General features: G+C 41.7%; 2 protein-coding genes across 2 annotated transcripts; one reads left to right on the top strand and one right to left on the bottom strand.

Moving 5' to 3' along the window:
- Positions 1-81: 81 nt before the first annotated feature.
- On the top strand, positions 82-5,336 carry arv1 (ARV1 homolog, fatty acid homeostasis modulator). Its single transcript, XM_069172369.1, has 5 exons — positions 82-210; positions 1,032-1,151; positions 1,246-1,402; positions 2,220-2,444; positions 3,522-5,336. Exons 1-5 carry the CDS (start codon positions 115-117, stop codon positions 3,647-3,649), a joined length of 726 nt encoding a protein of 241 aa, XP_069028470.1. The 5' UTR covers positions 82-114; the 3' UTR covers positions 3,650-5,336.
- A 5,540-nt stretch (positions 5,337-10,876) lies between these two features.
- fam89a (family with sequence similarity 89 member A) lies at positions 10,877-18,789 on the bottom strand. The gene is made up of 2 exons (XM_069172283.1): positions 18,326-18,789; positions 10,877-16,448 (listed from the first exon to the last, which is right to left on the bottom strand). The coding sequence occupies exons 1-2, from the start codon at positions 18,572-18,574 to the stop codon at positions 16,173-16,175; spliced, it is 525 nt and encodes a 174-aa protein (XP_069028384.1). The 5' UTR covers positions 18,575-18,789; the 3' UTR covers positions 10,877-16,172.
- Positions 18,790-22,264: the final 3,475 nt, after the last annotated feature.

Genomic DNA, 22,264 nt, shown 5'->3' with positions numbered 1-22,264 from the left:
TTCAAGACGCTGACAAATCTGCACTTTTATTTTGAAGGCGGCTTTGCGCGAAACCGATCTTACTTCCGGTGTTATTGTCTGGCATGCTGCTCGTATCCGTTCACAGGTGGAAGAATGGCGAGAGAAGTATTTAGATGTGTTGAATGTAACGAAAAGGCAGCGGAGCTCCACCGGGATTACAGTAACGGTATCCTGAAGATAACGATATGCGTGAGTTAAATATTAATATCTCGGTTTCCAACCGTTAAATGTCTGCGTGTGATGAAATATAAAACAGCCTCTTCTTACTCCTTTCTTAAAACTACATTATGTTGTAGCAGGATAACTTGGCTAATATTAATTTCATATGGTTGTTGTTGTTTGTTTGTTTGTTTGTTATGTTTTTGTATGTTGTCCAGTGCGTTTACAGATTTTGACTTGACAGGATTTTTTTTTTTTTTTTTTTTTTTTTTAAAGAATAAGAACTTTATTAAACAAGATGTCAATTTACAACCAGTGGAGACAAGTGCTCATTATTGCAATGTGGAAATAATAAGACGGTAGGATAACTGATAACAAAAGTACAAAAATAAGTGAATAAATTAAAAATAAACAAATATAGGTGGATTTAAATGCATACATTCCCCTTAATGCAAAAATATCACAGGAGAAAAATGATGTAGGTATAAAAAATAGTATATTATTCCTCCTTACAGTTGGACAGTTTTGTTGTTTTTCTCAGTTTTAATCCGTTTGAGTCTTTAATATAATCTTTAAATTCACCCAAAAAAATCCGGTGAAGTTTTGGGGGGAGATTTTTGACATTCTACACTGGTGAGAAAAAGTTGTCATAGAGGATTAATACATTTATAATTCACTCAAAATTATGCATTTTTTTTTTAATGTTTAAAATACGTGATAACAATTTTTTTTACATACATTTTTTTTATATTTACATATATTTTACCCCATTACACATTCTAGACCAGAAAATAACAGAACGTGTACAATGGTCCAAATAAATGTATTAATGTATTGTATTCACACTCCAGGCGTCCTGCCAGAAGCCGGTGGACAAGTACATCGAATACGACCCGGCTATCATCCTCATCGACGGCATTTTGTGCAAAACTCAGGCTTTCCGACACATTTTGTTCAACACCAGCTTGAACGCAAGTCACATTTGGTTTTTGTTTTTATTTTAAACTTGATTTAATATGTGCACAAGTGACATTAAACTTACACGACTTTTTCCACGCGTTCCAGATCCACTGGAAGCTGTGCGTGTTCTGCCTGCTGTGCGAAGCCTACCTCCGGTGGTCGCTGCTGCACGGCTCGGAGCGGAGCAGCAGCGACCCCGCCGACATCATCAGATACACCAAAGAGTGGGACTTTTACGGCATGTTCGGATTGGCCGCCCTCGGTAAGATGACGGAAGCGTCGGCGATATTATAACGTGGAGAATAAGAGTCGTCCGTCACACGGGGACGCGAGGATGTTCAACCAAAAAACGTTGCTTTAACTTGACCGATAGGAAAAAATATGGTTAATTTCCTTCGTACATTTTTCCAAGATTTCAATGTGCCAATCATTCATTAAATTTATGAAATGTCAGAAAATAGCGGGGGGGGGAACGCCCCTCACGATGTCAGAGCCCCCAAAAAAGATCTTTTCAAAATGGTTTTAGTGCGAAAAAACATTCAAAAATTAAAAGATATGCGTTAATGAAATGAGGAAGAATGCGAATTCCTGATTTTTTTTTTTAAGCAGATATTTGAGAATTTTAAAAATATTTTTGTGTGATTAATGGCTGAATAAATGCTTAAAATATGGTTAATTTCCTTCATACATTTTTCCAAGATTTTAATGTGTCTATCGTTCATAAAATTTATGAACCGTCGAAAAATAGTAGAAAAAAACACCCCTCACGATGTCAGAGCCCCCAAAAAAGTTTTTTTCAAAATGTTGATTTTAGTCTGAAAAACTTTCAAAAATTAAAAGATATGCGTTAATGAAATAAGGAAAAACGTGAATTATTCCGATTTTTTTTTTTAAGCAGAAATTGGAGAATTTTTTTAAATATTTTTGTGTGATTTAATGGCTAAATAAATGATTCAAATATGGTTCATTTCCGGGTTATTGTGGGAAGAAAAATGCCCTTCATGTTAAAGATCTAACACGCTGACTGTATTAGAAATATCTGTTCACGCTGCGCGACGTCTTTCCGTCGGACCCTGCAGAGCTGTCGGCGTTCTGCGGCGCCGTGCTGTGGTTCCTCTGGCTGGTGGTGGGCCGCCTGCGGGGGGGAACCGTGGAGCTCGGCCTGCTCCTCAGAGCGCTGCTGCTGTCCTGCTACGGCAAAGTCCTCCTCATCCCCGCCGTCATCTGGGAGCACGACTACTCGCCGCTCTGCCTCGGCCTCATCAAGCTGTTCGTGCTCACCTCCAACTCCCAGGCCATCCGAGGTAGGAGGACGTCATCTGGCAAAACAAATAAATAAATGTAATGTTCAGCGCCGCATCTCAAGAACGCCTCGAGGGAATTGGGTCAGACTTGGCAACAACAAAAAAAAAACATTCACTTGACACCAGGGTTGAATTTTTTTTTTTTTTTAGAGTTTGGTGATAAAAGGTCAAAGGTCAAGGTCACAGTGACGACCCCCCCCCCCCACCCCCCAATCCGACACATTCACATAAACACGATATCTTCGAAAACGCCGCAAGAGAATTGGGTCAAACTTGGCAAAAAAAACATTCCTTTGATACCGAGGATGTACTGATTCAATTTTGAGGGGCAAAGGTCAAAGGTCAAGCTCACTGTGACCCCCCCCCCCCCCCCCCCCCAGCTCCCCAATTCTACACATTCACATAAACATGATATCTCAGGAAACGCCCCGGGTGGAATTTCTTCAAATGTGGCACAACCGTTCGCTTGGCCTCAAGGGTGAACTGATAAAGAGTTTGGGGGGGGGGGGGGGGGGGGGGTCAAAGGTCAAAGTTCAAAGTCACTGTGACCTCACGTTCCCCCTCGCCTGGACAGATATGCACGTAAACTACAAGTTGAGCGGTCGGCGGAGGCATTCGACCACTAGGCGGTAATCCTAATCTGGATTAAGACGTTTCCAAATCCACTCAATAAGAAAGTAAACACGATTTCAGGAGAGATTAGGAGCAACTGTTGCACCGGACAGACGGTTTCCCTCGAGACATCGGGGATATTCTGCTACGTCGCTTTTTAAACACCATTTGAAGGCACCGGCAGGTGTCAACTGTCTCTTGCGCGTTACATAACACCAGAAGGGTTCGGTCCACGTTTCCCGTGCGGTGCAAGTACTTCTTTAGCGACAGCGTGTCCCTGAAATAGAAAAGATGCTGGTCGTGTTTGGCGGCCGGCCCGCGAGCGGCGAACAATGAGACGTCGTCGAGGGATTTACGGTCCGCTGCTCTGATGAGACGTTGGTGTATTTAACGTGAAGATAAGAGCCTCATTTATACTTTTCCTGTCCTTTTTTTTTGTTGTTGTTTTGTTTTCCTCCTCTGCAGTGATCCTGAACAGCAGTAGACGTCTGTCGCTGACTGCCGTGTGTTTGGGCCTGCTGTCGGAGACCTGCGCCGCTCAGGCCTGTAAGAAGTTTCCGTGGAGCGTCCAGGACATGTTGACGTTTCAGTGACGAGTCGACGGACTGAAAGCTCGGTTTATCTCAGGGATGAACAACAGACTGTGGAAACGCACACTTCAAGGACGTCATATTTTTGAAGTGGGATTCTTCTTTTTTTCTTTTCGTTTGCGGCTCATCCAAGCGTCACTTCCTGCGTGGTGGCGACGTAATTGCGTGACGTTGCTCAAACCGAGACTAAAACACGGCACAAAAGATGTTATTTTATTTTTCTGTTCTCTTTATAGAGAAAAAGACACATCTTCATTTTGGAGAGATTATTTTGCCATTAAAGGTCCCGTATTTGACACTTTTACAGTCTTTTATTTGCAGCTTTTCTAACGATAAGATATATTTTTTGTGCTTTTAGGTATAAAAAAAAACTATCTCAGTGTAGTTTCACATCTCTCTGAAACTCAAACAAAGAACAGGCTGTTGTGTGTCTGTCTTTAAGGCGCTTTGATATCCTCTCTTCTGATTGGCTGACTCTTTCATGAGTGAAACACGCCCAGTGTCGCAGGGTTTTTCTTCAATCTTGTAGCTTTGCTGGCTCTGCAACAGAAACGACCGCTTGGTGTTTTCCTGCCACGTAAAAGGTGGACATATGGCATAAGCATGAGTTTGTGACATCACAAAGTTAAGGAAGTCCAAACAGCACAGTTCCTGAATGCAGTCTGTGTGAATCCTTCTGAGTGTTTTGACACCGTCACAGAATTAATTTTAAAAAAATCACCTGGACCTCCTTTGCAGTCCGATAAGAAACAATAAATCTGAATTTATACAACATGGGACCTTTAATTATGGACGGCAAGAAGTCCCGATTTCAACAAAAAAAAAGACACAAACATTGAGCCTGAGGTTGTAGTTTGTCTATAACTCCCTCTCTGTTTGGACAGGACCCAGGCAGCGCTCTTCACATTCCTCCGCTCATCGGGGAGATTGTTTACCTCGACTCGCACGCACACACGTAAAAAACACACACACAAGTATTGTAAACTGAACTTGAATGACTCTCCATTTATTTTGCGCAATGCTAAAAGCTCATATATGTGCCAGTGTGACAGAATAGGGGCTGATAATTACCAATATTAGGTTTTGATAACGTCATTAGAGCTTCAACAAACAAACAAAATTTCACTTTTGTTTATTAATACATAAAATATTCTTGAAATAGTGAAAATTTAGTTTTTCACATGTTCTCAGCGTTTCGGATGCTTTATTGAACAAATATTAAGAGAAGTTTTTTACATCTATCTGCCTTATAAAGTCTGAGAACTCTGTTGCTGTTCTAACAGGTTGTTTTGTGAAGCAGCATTCACAGACTGTCCTTTAATTACGGCCCATTAAATCAAAGAAATTCAGCGTAAAAAGAGTAACCGAGGCTACTTATCTTCTTGATGATGCTAATGTGTGGATTTCTCCAAAAACAGTGAAACTTTTAGCTCCTTAAAATGAAGGGCCGTGCACTCTTATATAATTTAAAGCTGCCTTTCTATTCTTTCTATTCACTGAAGACACACTTTCCAGCTCTAACTCCTAAATATTATCGTGTTACAAATGGAGTTTTATGACAGAAAAATAAAAAATAATTCTGTGATATCAAAGTAACCATCTGTATTTTTTTAACTTATGTTGGAAATGTGAACGAGAAATTATGTTAAATTGAGACGTGGGAAAAATAAACTTTATATTTTTAACGTGACAGCCCAGATTTGGACTTGATTGTTGAATGTTTGTGTCTGAGTTGGTATATGTGCTTCCTCCACACGTGACTGCCTGTCATTACACGCCTGTGAATAGTTGAGGAGGACAGCGCACTGATGTGGAATGTTTTGCCGAAGTGTCCTCACCCTGGGTGGATCCGCAACGCACAAGTCCGGTTCATCCTGCGCTTTTCTAAAGACAAAATAAACTCGTGTAAAACGCGTCAACATTCTGTTCTGCCAATTCGTAGAAACACGGATCCTCGTTTCAATAAAAACAGCGATATGTGTGGGACCTCGAATTGATTAATTTGTCCTCTATTAATACAGGCTGCACCCTGTCTGGTACTTCTGCCACTAAAAATATTTACAATGCAACTGTAGAGGGAAATTTCAATCCTCTGTTCACATACTTTTGAATATCTATAACTTTTGGAAGTGAAAATATGAAAATTTGCATTTGCAAACATCTGTTTTTTTACTCAACTTTTTTGTTCCTTCTTCTGCATATTATCACAACCCAAAGCGTGAAATAGACACGCCCGTCCAACTAAGGCAAAACGTGAGATAGCCACGCTTTGGCCTCTCTAGGCGTGACAGTTTGACACAGCATGGATATTTCACGTTTTGCCGTGATACCGGGTTGTGTGTTCAGATACAGAGTTCTACATATTTAATTTTGTGTTCCGTCTTAAACTCCTTAAATTGAAGGAGAAAAGTACAAAGAAGCATAAAAATAAACATTTGTTATGTCACCCTGACCACTGAGAGAGTTAAATGTGAAGTTCGGGAAGCGTTGGTTAAATTCCTGTGGCATGCTGTGGTTTAATTTTACTAATCAGATTACTGCAGTCACCGCACAGACATTTCCCAGGTCTGGACCAGTGTGGGAGCCGAGCGCTGGAGCCGGAGGGTCAACCAGACTGAAGTCAGTTCACCCTCCTGTTACACTACGCTGGAAGAGAGTTATTTTACCTTATAAGTACAGACTGATGTCCGTTTTTCATTTATGAATCCATCCATAAATGGTTTTGAGAGCTAATATGCTGATGTTCATTTTATTAGGTTAGTGTGTCAGCACCACAGACTGTATGTTAAAAGTGTTTGTAGCTTCCGGGTCTGAAAAATGAGGCGGATGCGGAAGTGCCTTAAGCTGCAATACCACCGAGTGCCACTAGAGGTCGGCTCCAAAACGCCTCCGGCTCCATAGATTCCCATTCATCTTCTCTCGTGAAATTTGGAGTCAATCATTTTTGTCCGCGAGTTATCTCGGTGTTGTTAGCTAAAGCTGCTCCTTCTTATTAGTTTTACTTGCGGTCCATCTGAAAATAATCCGTCATTAGTTAGAAAATAAGCCTAAAAAAACATCTTTTTGGAGGGTGTCTCTGTTTGATTGACAGGCCTGTGGTGCAGTCAGGTTACAGCTATCGGTGGGTAGTATCATCGGGTTTTCAGTCAGATGGCGCCAGAACCTCTCCCCCACCCCACCCCACCCCACCCCACCCAGCTCGTCCAAATATGGTCACTTCCTGCTCCAAACTGCTCCGAACAAGCAAACACGGCTCCGCCTGATATCCGAACTGAAGGCTTCATAACGGCCGTTCACGAAGTTAATACAATTCACGAGGGACACGTTGAATGAAACCAAAACAATCCAATAATTCACAAAATCATTTGAAAGCAGAAATATGAAGCTCACGGTGGCACCAGAGGGGGAAAAGTCAGAGGGATGAATGTCTAAACAACAACAACAACAACAACAAAATTCACTGTTCGCTCTTAAATTAATGTTTGTATTCCAGACTGCTCCGGTTGAGTCACGATGTCAGCAGGAAGCAGAGCAGCACAATAAAGGGAGTGATATACATATTCAAATGAGGAAATACAACAATACCAGGAAACAGGCTGACATGGAAACACAAGGTCATTTCCCTGTTAGTCAAAGATTCACACATGCAGAGCTAGGCCAGAAAAAAAAGCACACAAACAGGTTTTTATTTGAACTGGCAACATAAAGGGGAAGCAGGAAGCACTATAAAACACAAATAAACGGCGTGTTTGAACACCGGCGACTTTTAATTCAGATACATCACCGCCAGCGTTTCAACGAGCTATTCGTGATACTGTTGGGACGGCTCGCCGAGTTTGGAGAGAGTGATGCGCACCTTGGATTTGCTCTCTCAATCAAGATTATGTTAATCTGCTTTAATCTCCTAACAGACGCTCAGACAGCCAGCCAGCACGAGACCAGAGCACACAGAGGGAGATAGAAAAACACACGGGGCTTCAAACTCAACCTGTTTAGAGGCCCTTTGAACAAATAAAACCTCTATTATAAAGATTAATACCCGTTTTTTGTTTGTTTTTTTGTGTCGTCTCATCTTCTGCAGTTAAAACTCCGGTTTCAGTTTGACAGTCCTGAATTTACAAAGCAAAACAGAAATAAATGGCGAAACGACGTGACCTATTTCTTTTTTTGTCTCTTTGGTATCTCCCTCTCGGAGGAGGAGGAGGAAGAGGAAAAGGAGGTTGGTGAGATATTCAAATCGAGTCTTCCCCGTATGAAAATATAAACAGCGTTATCATCGTCAGCAATTCATCCCGAACCTCCCGGCGTGAAGGAGCCGCTAACATCAAAGACCCCCCCTGTTCGCTGCAAGTGATGATCAATTGGAGTCGAACTCAGAAGACCGAAGAAATGCAGATGGGCGCATTTAAATGCAGGTCAGAGAGGAAAGAGAGAGAGAGGGATGCATTCAGGAGAAGGGAAAGAAGTAGGGCAGCACGGAGAGAGAAAAATGGGGGATGAAGTGCAGTTTGTGCCGGGAGGAGCTGCGACTTAAGAGTTTTGGGATTTCATTCATTTTGTGAAATGTCTCAATATCTACTGGATGGATTTGTGTGGTACAGATTCAAAAAAAAAAATAAAATAGCGATACTGCAGTGCAAAGAAACAATGAATTGATGAGATTCTGGTGGTCAAAGGTCGCGGTGACCTCACATCCGTCCCTTTCTTGGCAATATTTCAGGTACCTTCTACAATTCTGGCACAAATGTTCACTTGGACTAATGGATGGACTGACTAGATTTTGGTGATCAAAGTTCAAAGGTTAAGGTCAAAGGGACCTCATGTCCATCGTATCCACACATTCCATTCTTTAGAATGGGATCTCTCGGGAACACCTGGAGGGACCGTTTTAAATCTGGCACAAAAGTTCACTTAGACTCAACAATTATCACCACATACTAAACGATGCTTACGAGCACAATATCTGGGGAACGCCTGAACGCAATGTCTTCAAATTTGTCGCAAATGTTTACTTGGCCTCAACGATGAAGTGATTATTGGTCACCTCACATTTACCATTCTGATCAGAGCAATACAAGGAATGCCTCCAGGTCATTTCTTAAAATTTGGCACAGACATTCACTTGGACTCTGGGGCGAATCATTTAGAATTTGCTGGTCAAAAGGTAACAGACATGGAAAAATTAAAGTAGTTTGGACAGAAATTAATTTAAACTACAACTGGATTATTTAAAGAGGCACACAACCTCTAGTCAGCCATTTTAGGTTCCCTCGCAACTTTACTCTGACCTGATCAGTAAACCTTCCACAGTGTTCATGGAAATAAGGTACGTTTCTCCCAACAGTTGGAACGTGACTGAAAATAATCAACTTTGGAAAAAATCAGACACCAGAGACATAGCTTTTTAATTTAATGAGATTTATTGGCAACCTTTTTAAAATTGGCACAAAACACTGAATGAAAGCAGCAGTGAAACCTCTGGAACATGAAGACCTGCAAGACAAAGACCAAAATCAGTGAACCGTCATCCGATCCAGAGACCAGATACCGTGTGAAGTGATCCTCACCAGAGATCTTCAGTTGACTCCTTTAATTGGACCTTTAGGACCTTTAGAGCCTTTAGGACCTTCAGGACCTTTAGGACCTTGGCTTTGCATTGAGGTCTTGCTGGTGTACTGGAACACTTGCACCGGTTGGAACAGAACCTCTGTTGGGGTTTGGTAAAACCTGGCGTTTCCTCGCTGGTAGCGAGAACGAGAGCCGAAGGAATAGACTGGGTCCAGATCGGACACGTCGCTGAAGACCGGCTCGTTGGCTACCACAACCGCGTACTGACCGACCTGAGGGCCACCGTACGCCCAGTCACCTCCACCCAAGCTGCTGCTGCTGTAATCTGAAGAGCTGCCAGGACCAATGGAAAGTCCAGAATCAGAGGAGCTGGCGCCTGCAGTTGGTTGTGGGTAGAGTTAAAGCTGACTGTGACCTGCCTCTGATCCACTTCACAGTTTGTCCTGACAGGAGCTCCTCAGCGCTGCTTCAACCTGCAGCAGCTGCTTTTATATGATCCTCAGTGCAGAGGAACCGATTGGAGCTGATTGATCAGTGGAAACAGCTGCTGCTGGACGACGCAAAGGTTCATTAGAACCAGAAGAACCAGGTTGGTGGTTCAATTCCTGGCTCTTCCTGTCCACGTGCTGAAGAGTTCTTGGACAAGACCCTGAGTCTAAGTTTCTGCTGATGGTGTATGATTGTATTCAAGGATCTGAGCTCCATTAATGGGTGAATAGGAAACAGTGTAAAGTGCATTGAGACCATGAAGGTGATCAAGAGCTTTATAAGTATAGACAACTTACCATTTAGGCATAGACCAGACATAGGTTCCATTTCATTGTGTTTTTGTACACTGATATCACACTACAGAGACCGATTGAAGCACTAAAGCCTTGGACTTGTGCGCTACTTACACTACACAACAGTAAACCTACCTAACTATTTGAAATATGTTTCTATGTCTCCACGCCGGCGATAGCTGTTGACGTTGTGTTTTTGGGTTCTTCTTCTGTCTGTTCGTCTTGTTCTTGTGAAAACAATATCTCAAGAACCCCTCGAGGGAAGTACTTCAAACTTGGCAAAAAGATTCACTTGACCTCAAGGATGAACTGATTCCAGTTTGGTGGTTAAAGGTCAAAGTTCAAGGTCACTATGACCTCACGCCCTTCTCATCCATCCCCTTCTTGGAAACACAATGTAAGAACACCTTAAGGGGGATTTTCAAACCTGGTAAAAGATTTTCTAATTAATGAGAGATTAGTTTCAGATGGAAGAACTAATAAGATGGAGCGGTTTTAGCGAACGACACCGAAATAACTCGCAGAAAAATAATGTTGACTTTGATTTTAATTGGGAGAAGTTGAATGGGAGTCGACGGAGGCCTTTTTGAAACCAACCCTAGTGGCACCCGGTGGTATTGCAACTTAAGGCACTTCCGCATCGGCCACATTTTTTTTATACCCCTCAAGCTACGTCCACTTTTATATGGAGTCTATGGTTGAAACTTGTAAACTCGTGATTATGACATAGGCCGGATTCAAGTGAGCGCTCCATCGCTAAGCAACGGCAATATGGCCGATTTCCAAAGGCCACCCGACGCCAACAACATAGCGAACTAGTAGACGACGCGACGAATGCCGATTTCTCTCACGTTGCGTAATGAAAACATCAGCCCAAACCTGAAAAGTATGGAACCACTTTATTAAATTCATATCGGTATAATAACTAAGACAGGAGAGCATCGAGACTATCGTTCAAACAGACAGTAGTATGGTGGTTTCGTGGCTTAAAAAGAACAGGAGGAATGATGGATGGCAGCGAGCCGGCCTTCACGTTATCCAACTCTCATTTCTACGGAACACAAAACACGTCAAAACCTTCTTTTTCCACTATAATTTAATGAATGATTATGATGAGCGATATAAAGTACAAGCACGAATGAGATGTCGTTAACTTCTCCAGTTTCTCGTTAAGTTACCACGACCGACCGATAAGTAATATAAATGTAGCGTATAAATAATAATAATAATAATAAGCTGTGAAAATGAATCTTCTTGGCTCATTCATATGGAGTCCAATTGGGGCCAAAAGATTTTGTTAATTTAAAAAAAACAACAACAAAAAAAACTGAAATTTAAAGTCAAATCTTGAAGTTTGTTTTAAATTGGGAGTTTTTCCAATTTTTACGTAAAAAATAAATACAAAATTAAATAAAAACTTTTGGCCCCAATTTGACCCCATACATTTTACACCCTAAAACTGCACAGCTAAAAAAAAAAAAAAAAAAAAAAAAAAAAAAAAAAAATTGCCAGCAAGTGTTTCCGTAAACTTTAAAAAAAAAAAAGAAAGAAACATTTTTACCCATTTTTAAAGGAACCGAAGCATGTTGCATGAATGAACTGACCCTTTTACCTCCTTTCATAAACATATCATCATTTATGAATCAGATTGCTGTTTCTTCAAGTGTCCCCCCCCCCACCACCCGCCTCCCCCGACAGTTACCACAACGCTTTAAACAAGCACTCTGTCATTTGTGCGGACACTGAGGCGCAGCTGCAATTACAGCAACACCCTCCACTTTAAGTCAGAAACACATCGAGCCTTTTATTTTTTGGCGGTCGTGTTGCATTCTGGTCGATTTGAGGCCTCTTGGTGGCTCCGCCTCCCCCGGGGGGGAGGGGGGGGAAGCTGTTTGATTACGAGACTCGCACCAAAAAAAACAAAACAACAACAAAGAAAAACAAATGTTGTAATCAAAACTCAACGTATGCGGGCGTGGCGTCACATTTTTTTTTTGACATTTGACCGAGTTATTTAGTGATAAAATACACCATCGAATAACAGACCGGCTCCAATGTCACATTTAAAAAAAAAAAAAAAAAAAAATTCAGGGAGAAGACGTTAAATTTGTCAAAAGCCCAAAAACACCCCCCCCAAAAAAATAATTGAAAATAACTTTACCCTGAGATGACAATCTCCACCTTACACATCCAATAATCACATAGAAAACAAAAGAAAGTGTGGGGGGGGGGGGGGGAGTATTTTAGGTTGTAGAAAACACACTATATCGGGAATAAATTTGCTGGTGTTCAATTTTAAAGTTCCTCTTTTTTTTGTGTGTGCTGGATTTAGCTACAGCAGTGTGCCGGTGTAATAAAACTCCAAAAAAAGAGGACTCGGGTAGTTGTCGTTTTGTTGTGTTTTTCTAGGGGAGGATTTCAAACGAAGACGTGCAAAATGCCGACGAGGAGCTTCACTTTGCAAAAATGACGCGGCTGACATTAAGGCTGGTTCAAGTTCTGGAAGTTAAAAGCTGCTACGCGTCGAAGATTCAAATTGATTTCGACGGAGAAGTGTTGTCCACGCTGCGGTCCTTCTTTTTTTTTTTTTTTTTTTAAATGCCTGTAATTTCTGGAAAAACCGAGACGGGAAGAGGACCGGTTTGAAAGCCGCTCGGATTTCAGAGGGGGGGGGGGGGGGACGCATCGAAAATATACACACCGCTTCCCAACAGCTGCACCCTCGTCAATTAAAACGCAAGGGAAGCCTGTGACAGAGGAGGTAAAAAAAACCAACAACAACAACAACAACAGAAACGGTAGATCCTGGAAAAGACCATAGGGGATCCAAAACATTCAACATTTCTTAGCTCAGCTTTTAAGCAGCTTTTTGGGATTTTGGGAGTCGATTGAAGTCTTGAATTCTCCACGCAACAGCTTTTAAAAAAAACAACAACAAAAAAAACAACAAGTGCATATCCAGCAACTCCCAACGATTTACAAGTTTTCTGGTTAACTCTCGTCACCGTCTTCAACGTCAAGCCAAAAGGTCGGGGACCTTTATGTTGTTTTTTTTACAGGTTTACAAAGGCACTAATTGTGTAGACATCCAATAACGAGCCTGGAGGAGGAAAGGGGGAGGGTGGGAGGAGGGGGGGGGGGAATCAAGATTGGACTCGTGTCTTTCGTAACGTGCTTTGAGCTTCGGATTAGCGGGACATCACAGGTGACAGAACAGGAGCACATTCAAGAGTGTGTCTTCTCACGTCGTGGTGGGTGTGTCAGAGTAAAAAAATACAACAAAATAAAAAAACGTGTGTAAAAACACCACCGATAACCCCACCTCCCACCTCCACCCTCCCTCAGTACAAATAAACACTTTCGTACGTTTTCGACGAGGCCAAACGCGCTCCGGCTGTTTTTAAACTGATCCCAAAATGGGTCATTTCGACGGGACACATTAGAAGCACTCGTTTTCCAGGTTTAACCGCAACGGACAAAAAACAACAAAAAAGTTTAACAACAAAAAAACCAAAAACAAAACAAGACAGCAAACATTCAGTCCAAAACCAATGTCGAGGCCATAAATTATAGAGATGAGCACTGAAAAAAAGAAAATGCGATTTTGAAGAATAGTTTTGACATTTTGGGTAATTTGCTTTCTGGTGATTCCCTGTAAGTCCTGAAAAACAAATCCCCAACAAAACTGTGTTTACACTTTGTTTTTGTGTGCGTTAAACAACAAGTTGCTTTAGGGTGGATTTCTAGGCTAGCTGTTGTGCTAAGCTGCTGGTGTTAACAGATACTGTACATGAGAGTAGTATTGACTTGTTTTGTTTTTTGCACATTTCCCAAAATGCCAAACTATTCCTTTAAAAGTTAACAGGTGATAACGCCCTTTGATTTTTTTTTTTTTCTTCCCGAAAGCTGCTTGCGAGACTAAAACCCGACAAAGTAGTTCGATTAAAACGAAGAGAATTGAGTAATAACACCCTTAACGTCGCAACTGTTACTTTGAGCTCGTTGCACATCGCAGACGTGACGGTTTAACGACAAAAACAATCTTTTATTTTAGACATTTCATCGTCGCGACAACCGCGGGATCGGAAATCAAAACTTTTTGCGTCGAATCGACTGAAAACGTTGGTTTTTTTTCCCCCCCGAGTGGGCAAGAAGGCAGTTGAAAAAAGACAAACGCCCTTAAAAGGAAAGAAAGAAGCCGTCCTCCATTCGTCGGCTACATTCTTCGCGACGTCAGATATCAGCTTAAGTAAAAAAAAAAAGAAAAAGTTTTTAAATGGAACCATTCGTTAAGCACCGTTAACCGAATACAATGTCGAGTGCCGCGTCGCGTACGTTTCTTTGGTTTGTTTTTGTTTTCTTGGGGGGGGGAGGGGGGGAGGTGGCGGTATGTGGTGGTGGTGGTGGTGGTGGGGGGGGGTACTTTCAGGTAGGTTTGAGTGACAGAAACAGCTGCTTGCGTCTACATGCTACGGGTTCAAGCTTTCGCTGCAGAGTTCAGATACTGTGGAAGACTGTTTAACACTTTAAAAGAGTCCCTAGAAGGTGTGCAGATATGTTCAAACACTGAGAAATTTGCTTTCATCAAAAAAACAAAACCAAACACTGTTACAATCCCCGTCCGAGATGCGACGCTACTCCCGCAGCTGTCGACGTCAGGAATCGGGATACGAAGCGTATAAAAGTACCAAGTGTTCAACTCCGCCGTTGCTACGCCCGTTTATTTTTCACGCAAACCCGGCGATGCCGGGAAGGCCACGGCGTCCGGAGGAAGCTCCCCCCGACGTCTCGCTGGTACGCAAAAACCCTTCAAGCTCCCAGGGTTTTACGCCATTTTATATCCCACCGTTGACGTCATCTAAACGCGAATAAACGTTCCAATTTAGCGAGTGCAAAAAAATGACGACGTTGAACGCGGCGAGTTTTCGCAACTCTCGGCGAACGCCGGTAAGTTGCGAAGCTGGTTATGTGGAAAGTAGCTGAATTCATTTAAAAAAAAAAAAATAATAATGTTAAAAGGATAAATCCGCTTTATTTCAAGCTCGGATCTCTTTTTAAAAAAACAAACAACTGAGCTCTTTTCTTTTCTACTTATAATACTGCACTCAGTTAAACCAGATTCGGTGAACAGCTAACTCGTAGCTATTGTTGCTACGGTTTCCCAGAAACTACAACGTCAGTATTATCAACAGGAATAACGGCCATAACTACGAAAAGAAAAAAAAAAGATCCAAGTTGTAACAAAGCTGGATTATGCATTCAATCGATCAGATTATGCATCATAATCACAGTTTACACAAAAGCAGAGACGGTATTATAATCCGGATTGAGGCAGCCCTGCGCACCAAAAAAAAAAAAAAAAAAAAAGTCTCCAGCATTTAAAAAAAACCAACTAAAAAACATTTCACATTTTCTGGGAGCAAACATAATCTGCTCCGTCTAAAAGGCTGGATATTACGATTAATTTCACCACCGTCTCCGTTCATGTCCACAAAGACGATTTCTCTCCGACGTCGGCCGCAGACTTCAATCTTCTTTGTTTCGAAGTCCTACATTTTCTGGGATTTTCCAAAACCTCCATTGAGAGCAAACAGGAAAGCAAATATTTTGTTGTTTTATATTATATAATAAATAATAAAACTTTGTTCATATATTTTTATGTATGTAAAAACAAAAAAGAAGAAGTTCTGCCAGAAAAAGAGTGACTGGCCAGGGAAACCAATTAATAGAGAAGCAGCAGCAGAGCTGTTTATAAAAAAGAAAAGAAAAAGAAGTGTATATATATTTATATATATAGATATATTGCCTAATTTGGAGTATACGGAGTCTTTGAATGCATCTCATCTCCTGAGTGTCGTCCAAAACATCCGGCCGCTCGGCTCTGCAGTTCGATGAAGCTCCTGGTCACGCTGCAAAAAAAAAAATTAAAAAAAAATTCTGCAGCACAAGCAGGTTTTTGTTTCACCTGAGGAGGAGCTGAAGGGGAAAGCTGGAGTTTTACACGTCTGTAGTCTATTCGAAAAGAAAAAAAAACACAAAAAAACGAGACCGTTCTTTGAGTTTTTTTTTTTTTTTTTTAACTTTTTCCTCCTCCAGCTTTAAAACCCAGTCGGCCGCCTCCCAAAAAAAAAAAAAAAAAAAAAAACAATACGAATCCGTCCGGCGAGAACGAGGCCTCAGATGTGAAAGGAGCCCCAGCTGTCGTCTTTGCCGCCGCCGCCGCCGTTCTTGGCCGCCGCCCCGTCCCCGACGTCTCCGTCCGGCTGCTCCCCGGTGGGAGTGGCGCCCGGCTCCGGGTAGTACTCGTCGTCCTCGTCGAAGTAGCCGTTCTCCATCATGCTGAGGCTGGAGGCGGCGCTCAGGTCCTGGCAGCTGCCCTTGTACTCCTGGATGGACTCGTGCAGCGACCACAGCTGGCACAGCAGCGACATGTCCTGCTGACGCAGACCCACCTGTAGGGGGCGGTATCGAGATCCCCATTAACACGTGATGCCTTTTTTACTCGATGCTTACAAAGTGCATTTTTACACAAAAAAAACAAACACAACTGCGACTAACTTCATTTTGAACTTTTCAAATTATAACTCATTTGTTGCAAATTAAAAGCCTTTTTGTCGAATACACTTTAAAATTGTAATCTTGAATCAAATTAAAGCCATCGGTCGGTCAAATTGATGTGACTTCCTGTATCGCATTCAAATTAAAAGCCTTTGCTGAATCCATTTCAAATTAAAAGCCTTTGCTGAATCCATTTCAAATTAAAAGCCTTTGTCGTTTCAAATGAACATTCAAATGAACCGACCCATCGTTTGAGCTCTGAAAACACCGACCGGGCAAATTACATTTATAACTTGACTTTAGGGCAAAAGTTATGCGTCGATGGATCATTTAATGAACCGACAGAAAGATAAATCAACAAAATCATTTATAATCAATAAATGATTCAAGTTATTTATGAATGGAAAACGCAAAAACTATCCCCGATTTGAACCTGTAAAATGCGAGAATTTAACCAAACTAATTCTGCTCTAGCTCGACAACATGATACTAAAAAGTCAAGGCCACCATCGTGGGTTGAAAAGGGCATTTTTCTACCGCCGAGCTGACGCTGCAGTCTGACCTCGGGAGTCACTGCACTGTTTTTCAAAAAAACGCTCTGTGAACTGTGAAGCCGCTTACAAGCCTTCAAAATATAGGACACCGACAAGTCATTAAACAACATGAAAGGCAAACTCCTAGTAATACATTAACAGAGACAAAAAGCTTTCGAGTTGGGTGCCGTGCTTGCAAGGAGATTAAAGTGCATGAAGCAGGGAATAGGATTTTGGAAAGCCTGTAACAAATATCCAAATGGCAGAACGGGGGTGGAGGGGGGGGGGGTTCAGCAGCAGTTTTGACCGACATGACTGCATATTAGGAAGCAAGCCTTTGTTCTGTATTGACCGCGAGCTGTTTAGGGAGTCTCCACCTCGATCGTGAAATCTGTTCTGGCTCTTGATGTGAAAAATCCCTGCTGCTGGCAAAGGAAGTGGGAAGGAGGGTGTGCTGTAAGTGTTTCGCTCTGATTACATCTCGGTGAATGTAATAACAGGTCTCGGTTCACTGGAGGATTTGGTGCAAGTTCAAATGTGTCAGTAAAAAAAAAACAACAACAACAAAAACAACACACTTTTAAAACTAAAGCTAAAAATGTATTAAATTGAGCTTAGAATAAATTCAGCACACAGCCCTGTGGCTTAATTTGTCTCATCCAATGCAAAGCTGCTCCTGATCCCTTTTTTCCCTCTTCTGTATGGTGTTCTTAGTGCCAAACTCCATTTTAAAAACCTGCCTTTTTATCTTCCAATGCAAAGCGACTTACTGTACTCCGTAGCATTTACATTTAAATTGAGCAGGGTTTTTCATCGACTTAACACATGTAATAATGTACAACAGTGAGCATAATTTGGGGTTGGCTCCATTCTTGCAAAACCTCCAAGTCAGCTTTAGCAAAATAAGCAAGATCAATATCTGAAACCTGATCTTTTCCATATACAACGCGGTGCATTGTAAATGGTATGCATGCCGAATTTATTAAGAGACTCATTCAATTGTAAAAAAGGCCTAAAGTTGAGGGCTAAGAAGCGTAAAAGTGTGTTTAAAGGCCAAGCGAAATTAAACTAGGAGAGTTTCTGACGGGAGTTTGGTTCAATGCGAACGTGCAGCGTATAGGGGGGGAGATTAAGCGGCTCGCGACAGAAACCAGCGGTGGGAGAGGAAGAAGAAGAAGAAGAAAAAAAAAAAAAAAAGGATCACTTTCTTGGAAATTAAAACGCCCTGAATGTGTTACCATCTCTTTCCGCAGGAGAGCCAGGGCAGCGTCGAGGTTGGCCGGCTTGTTCGCCAGCAGGTTGTCGGCGTTGCTCCTGCCTCGGCTCAGGTCGTCCTGGATCATGGTCTTCTTCACGTACATCCTCTCCATTTCTCTCCAGGAGCCGCCGCTCGAGTTCAGCAGCCCGCTCAGGCTCTTCGGCAGCGGGGGGAGCCCCTCGATGCAGGCCATTCCTCCCAGCGACCCGTTCGTGGACTTACCATTCATCGTCTCGTTTGGTTTCACCGAAGCGGAGAAGAGACTTCACGCAGCTGGTGACTTTTCTTTTTTTTCTGTTTTCTTTTCTTTTCTTTTTTTTTAAAGTTCCCCCGAATTTTTTTTTACAACAAAACACCGTAAACATGCAGCCGTCGCTCTCACCAAACAAACCGGAGCGACAGACGTGGTTTTTATCTGCCCGGGGCGGCCAGCGACGCCACGTCAAGTTAGCCCGGAGGAAGTCACGCGATTTCCGGGAGGGATTATCAAAATAAAAGCACGTCGGTGGAAAGTTTTTCTAGCACATTTAAAAATTAAATATCATTTAGAATACATGAAAATTATTGTAATTATTTATTATAATAATAATAATTATAGTTATTATTATTATATTTGTTATTCAATTCAATTTGATCTATATAGCGCCAAATCACAACACAGGTTATTTCATGGCACATTAAAGTCCGTAGAGCAGAACTTTACAGCATTTATACAGAGAAACCCAACAATTCAATAATTCCCCACATAAGCTAAGAGGAGAAAAAAACAACAACTCCAACAGAGGGAAGGAAAAACTCCCTCTGAACAGGAAGAAACCTTCAGACAGAACCAGAGCTCGGATGTGGGCGGAGCATCCGCCTAGGTTGGAGGTGAGAGGGGAGAGCGGAGAGAGAAAAGGACAGCATAGAGCATCCAAAACATGAACTGTTGGTGGGGGCCGACGACAGAAACTACAATATAGCAATAACAGACAATAAGCAAAAACTATGGGAGAGGGAAAAAAAAAAAAACGCCAAACTTAACAATTAGTAGGCAAACCCGCTCTGAGCCGGAGCCGCCTTAAAGACGTATTTTATTTATTATCACGGAGAACTAAAAGGAACCGGAAAATACTCACATTTAAGAAGTAGGGAAAAAAAAAAACAATATTCGCATTGTTTCATTCAAAATACAACGTATATCTAAAAAATAATTAATCAATTGTCTAAATAGTTTTGACCTTTGTATCTTTTTGTGGGCATCCAGTTCGATTCGATTAAAAAGAAAACAGTATATATCAAAAATGTGCTGCATACTCATAATTATTGGAACAAATATCCCGCTTTTATTTTGAAATTGACTTCTGGTCATGTTGTGACTGATTGCTGTAAACTGCCAACAAGAGTCTGGCTGAGTAGTAAAATCCACTTCCTGTCCTTTTAACTGGGCGTCTCCCTGCCAACAATTACAGGCAAAAAAAAACACCTATATATATATCTGCATATATATATATATAGGTGTTTTTTTTTTAAATAATTTTAATCAAGAATCAAGTTTATTTAGGCATGCACTTTATATTCTAGTTTGTCATCTTACAAAACAACAGATACAACAATATGATGCGTTTTAAACTTTAAAGGCACGAGGCAAGATCACAAATCAAATTGTTTATAATAAAGAAATTAGATACATAAATCCATTTTCTAATAAGGACCCATGGGCTATAAGGTTGAAATTATTGATTGGTCATGATTTGTTTTACAGTTAATTGAAAAACACCGTTTTATTTTGAATAAAAATAACTTTTTTTTGCACTTTAAAGTAAATTTTTTGACTGTTTACGTGAACATTCGACACTTTTTAGTATTGAACTTTGATGTCCGCCCATTGATAATGTGAGATTGTGTTCATTTGAGTCCTGACAATAAAACCTAATGGATAGATCCCCCCCCTCCACCCCCTCCACCCCCAACCCCCCCCATCCCCCAGATGACTGCAAGGCAGTTTGAGGTCATAACAGGAGTGTGTGTGTGTGTGAAAGACAATAGTGTGAGTATAAAGGACAGATGGCAGGCCTCACTTCCGTCCGTCCCCCCCCCAAACACACACACATACACACACAAACACACACACACACACACACACACACACACACACACACACACACACACTCCCACCACAACAATAACACAACGACAATAAAAACCTCAAAACTGGCACACAAAAAGCATCACACTCGTTCCTCAGAAAAGAGATGAGCATGTAACACACACACACACACACACACACACACACACACACACACACACACACACACACACACACAGAGTCAGGCGTGGATGGATGATGCCTGAGGCCTGGTATTCCCAGTCACTGTACTGAAATTAATTATGTCTGACTCATTTCCTCACCATCGTCGTTAACAGTGAAAAAAGACGCTGCAAATTTACCCATATTACTTTTTTTAAAGTTCCTTTTGCTTCAACACAGCCCCGAGGAAATAATAATAATAATAATAATAATAATAATACGGTGAATCATGGCACATACATAGAAGGAATATTCAGTTGAAAGTGTTTTTTTGACCTCATTAGTTTTCCACTCTTTGAAAAGGAACTTTTTTAGTACGTTTAAAAAAGACCGATAAACTTCAAGAAATATAATATATGCGTATATTTCGATAATGATATGATTAATTGCTTGTACGAGTCAAAGTATGGCACATACGGGAATATTCAATCGCGTTCGAAAGTTGTTCGATTTTGCCTGTCAGATAATTTCATTCTTTAAAGGAACTTTTAAAGGTCAATTTTACCAAAAAAAACAACAACAATAGTTTCTTTCCCCCCCCGATGTTTTTCACAACTAAACACATCAACACGAAATAGTTAAATCGTTTAAAACAGACTGTTCATAAAATCCTATCTTGGACTTTTCAATTCACCTCCAGCCTGTTTTTTTTTGAAGATGAAGGTAATACTATTAAGATATTAGCAAATAACAAGTTAGTTTTTTTTTTTCAAAGAGCTACGTCACTAATAGCCTAGAAAATGCTGACGAGATCCGCTTCGCCATTTACTCGGTGTGCTTTCCGGTGACGAGTAATCAGACCGACCGGCGAGGGTTTCTATTCGTCTGTCGGACGCATATTCGCCCTTGAGAAGCGTCACGTCTCCCTAATCTGTGGAAAACAATTAGCTGCAGTTTAGAGAGAACCCATCAAGAACAATCTGTTTCGTCCAGAGGTTGTTTATCTTTTGTAAACACAAAGACCCCCCCCCCCTCGGTTAAGCTTCCACCACCACCATCACCACCATCATCATCATCATCGCTGCCTCCCGGGATCAAAGGATTACGGCATATGACGGCACCCCGCTGGGCGTGCTTGTAAACTGCAGCAGGGTGGTGTTGATCTGCCTCGATAAAAAGCACAATGAGTCACTTTAGCGCTAACGACGGTCTAAAGATATCCGCTTATGTCTCCGCCGGAAAGCGATATCTTTCCTAAAAGGCACCCCCAAAAAAAATAAAAAAAAATAAATAACAGCGTGGAAGAGCAAATCGCCGTTTGTGTTTACAGAAGATGATGCGCAATATTATTTGGCTCTTTTTTTTGGTGTTTTTTTTTGGCGGTCGTCAGCGGGCGGGACGACATTGCGTCGAACTTGGAAGCTCGTCTGGCGATGCATCACCGTCGAAGAGAGAGGGACGATGGGTGTGAGGGGGAGGGAGGAGGAGGGAGGAAGGAGGGAGGAGGTCATCCTACAAGCAGGTCAGGAAAAAGGAGGAGCGGCCGCCGCGAGCAGCTGCTCTCAAAGACCAGAAGTCTTCCCCTCCACATGGGGCCCTCTGGAGGGGAACCGACAGGAAATAGACTCAGACTGAGTTACCGTCACCTTTTATGGACATTTGTGTGCTTTTAAAAAAACATATGTTCTC

This window comes from Embiotoca jacksoni, unplaced genomic scaffold, assembly GCF_022577435.1.
Source record: "Embiotoca jacksoni isolate LCO1_2020_lvr unplaced genomic scaffold, fEmbJac1.0.p SCAF_52, whole genome shotgun sequence".
NCBI classification, from domain to species: domain Eukaryota; kingdom Metazoa; phylum Chordata; class Actinopteri; family Embiotocidae; genus Embiotoca; species Embiotoca jacksoni.
The sequence above is the reverse complement of the archived record's forward strand: the minus strand, read 5'-3'. Positions and strand labels throughout refer to the sequence as shown.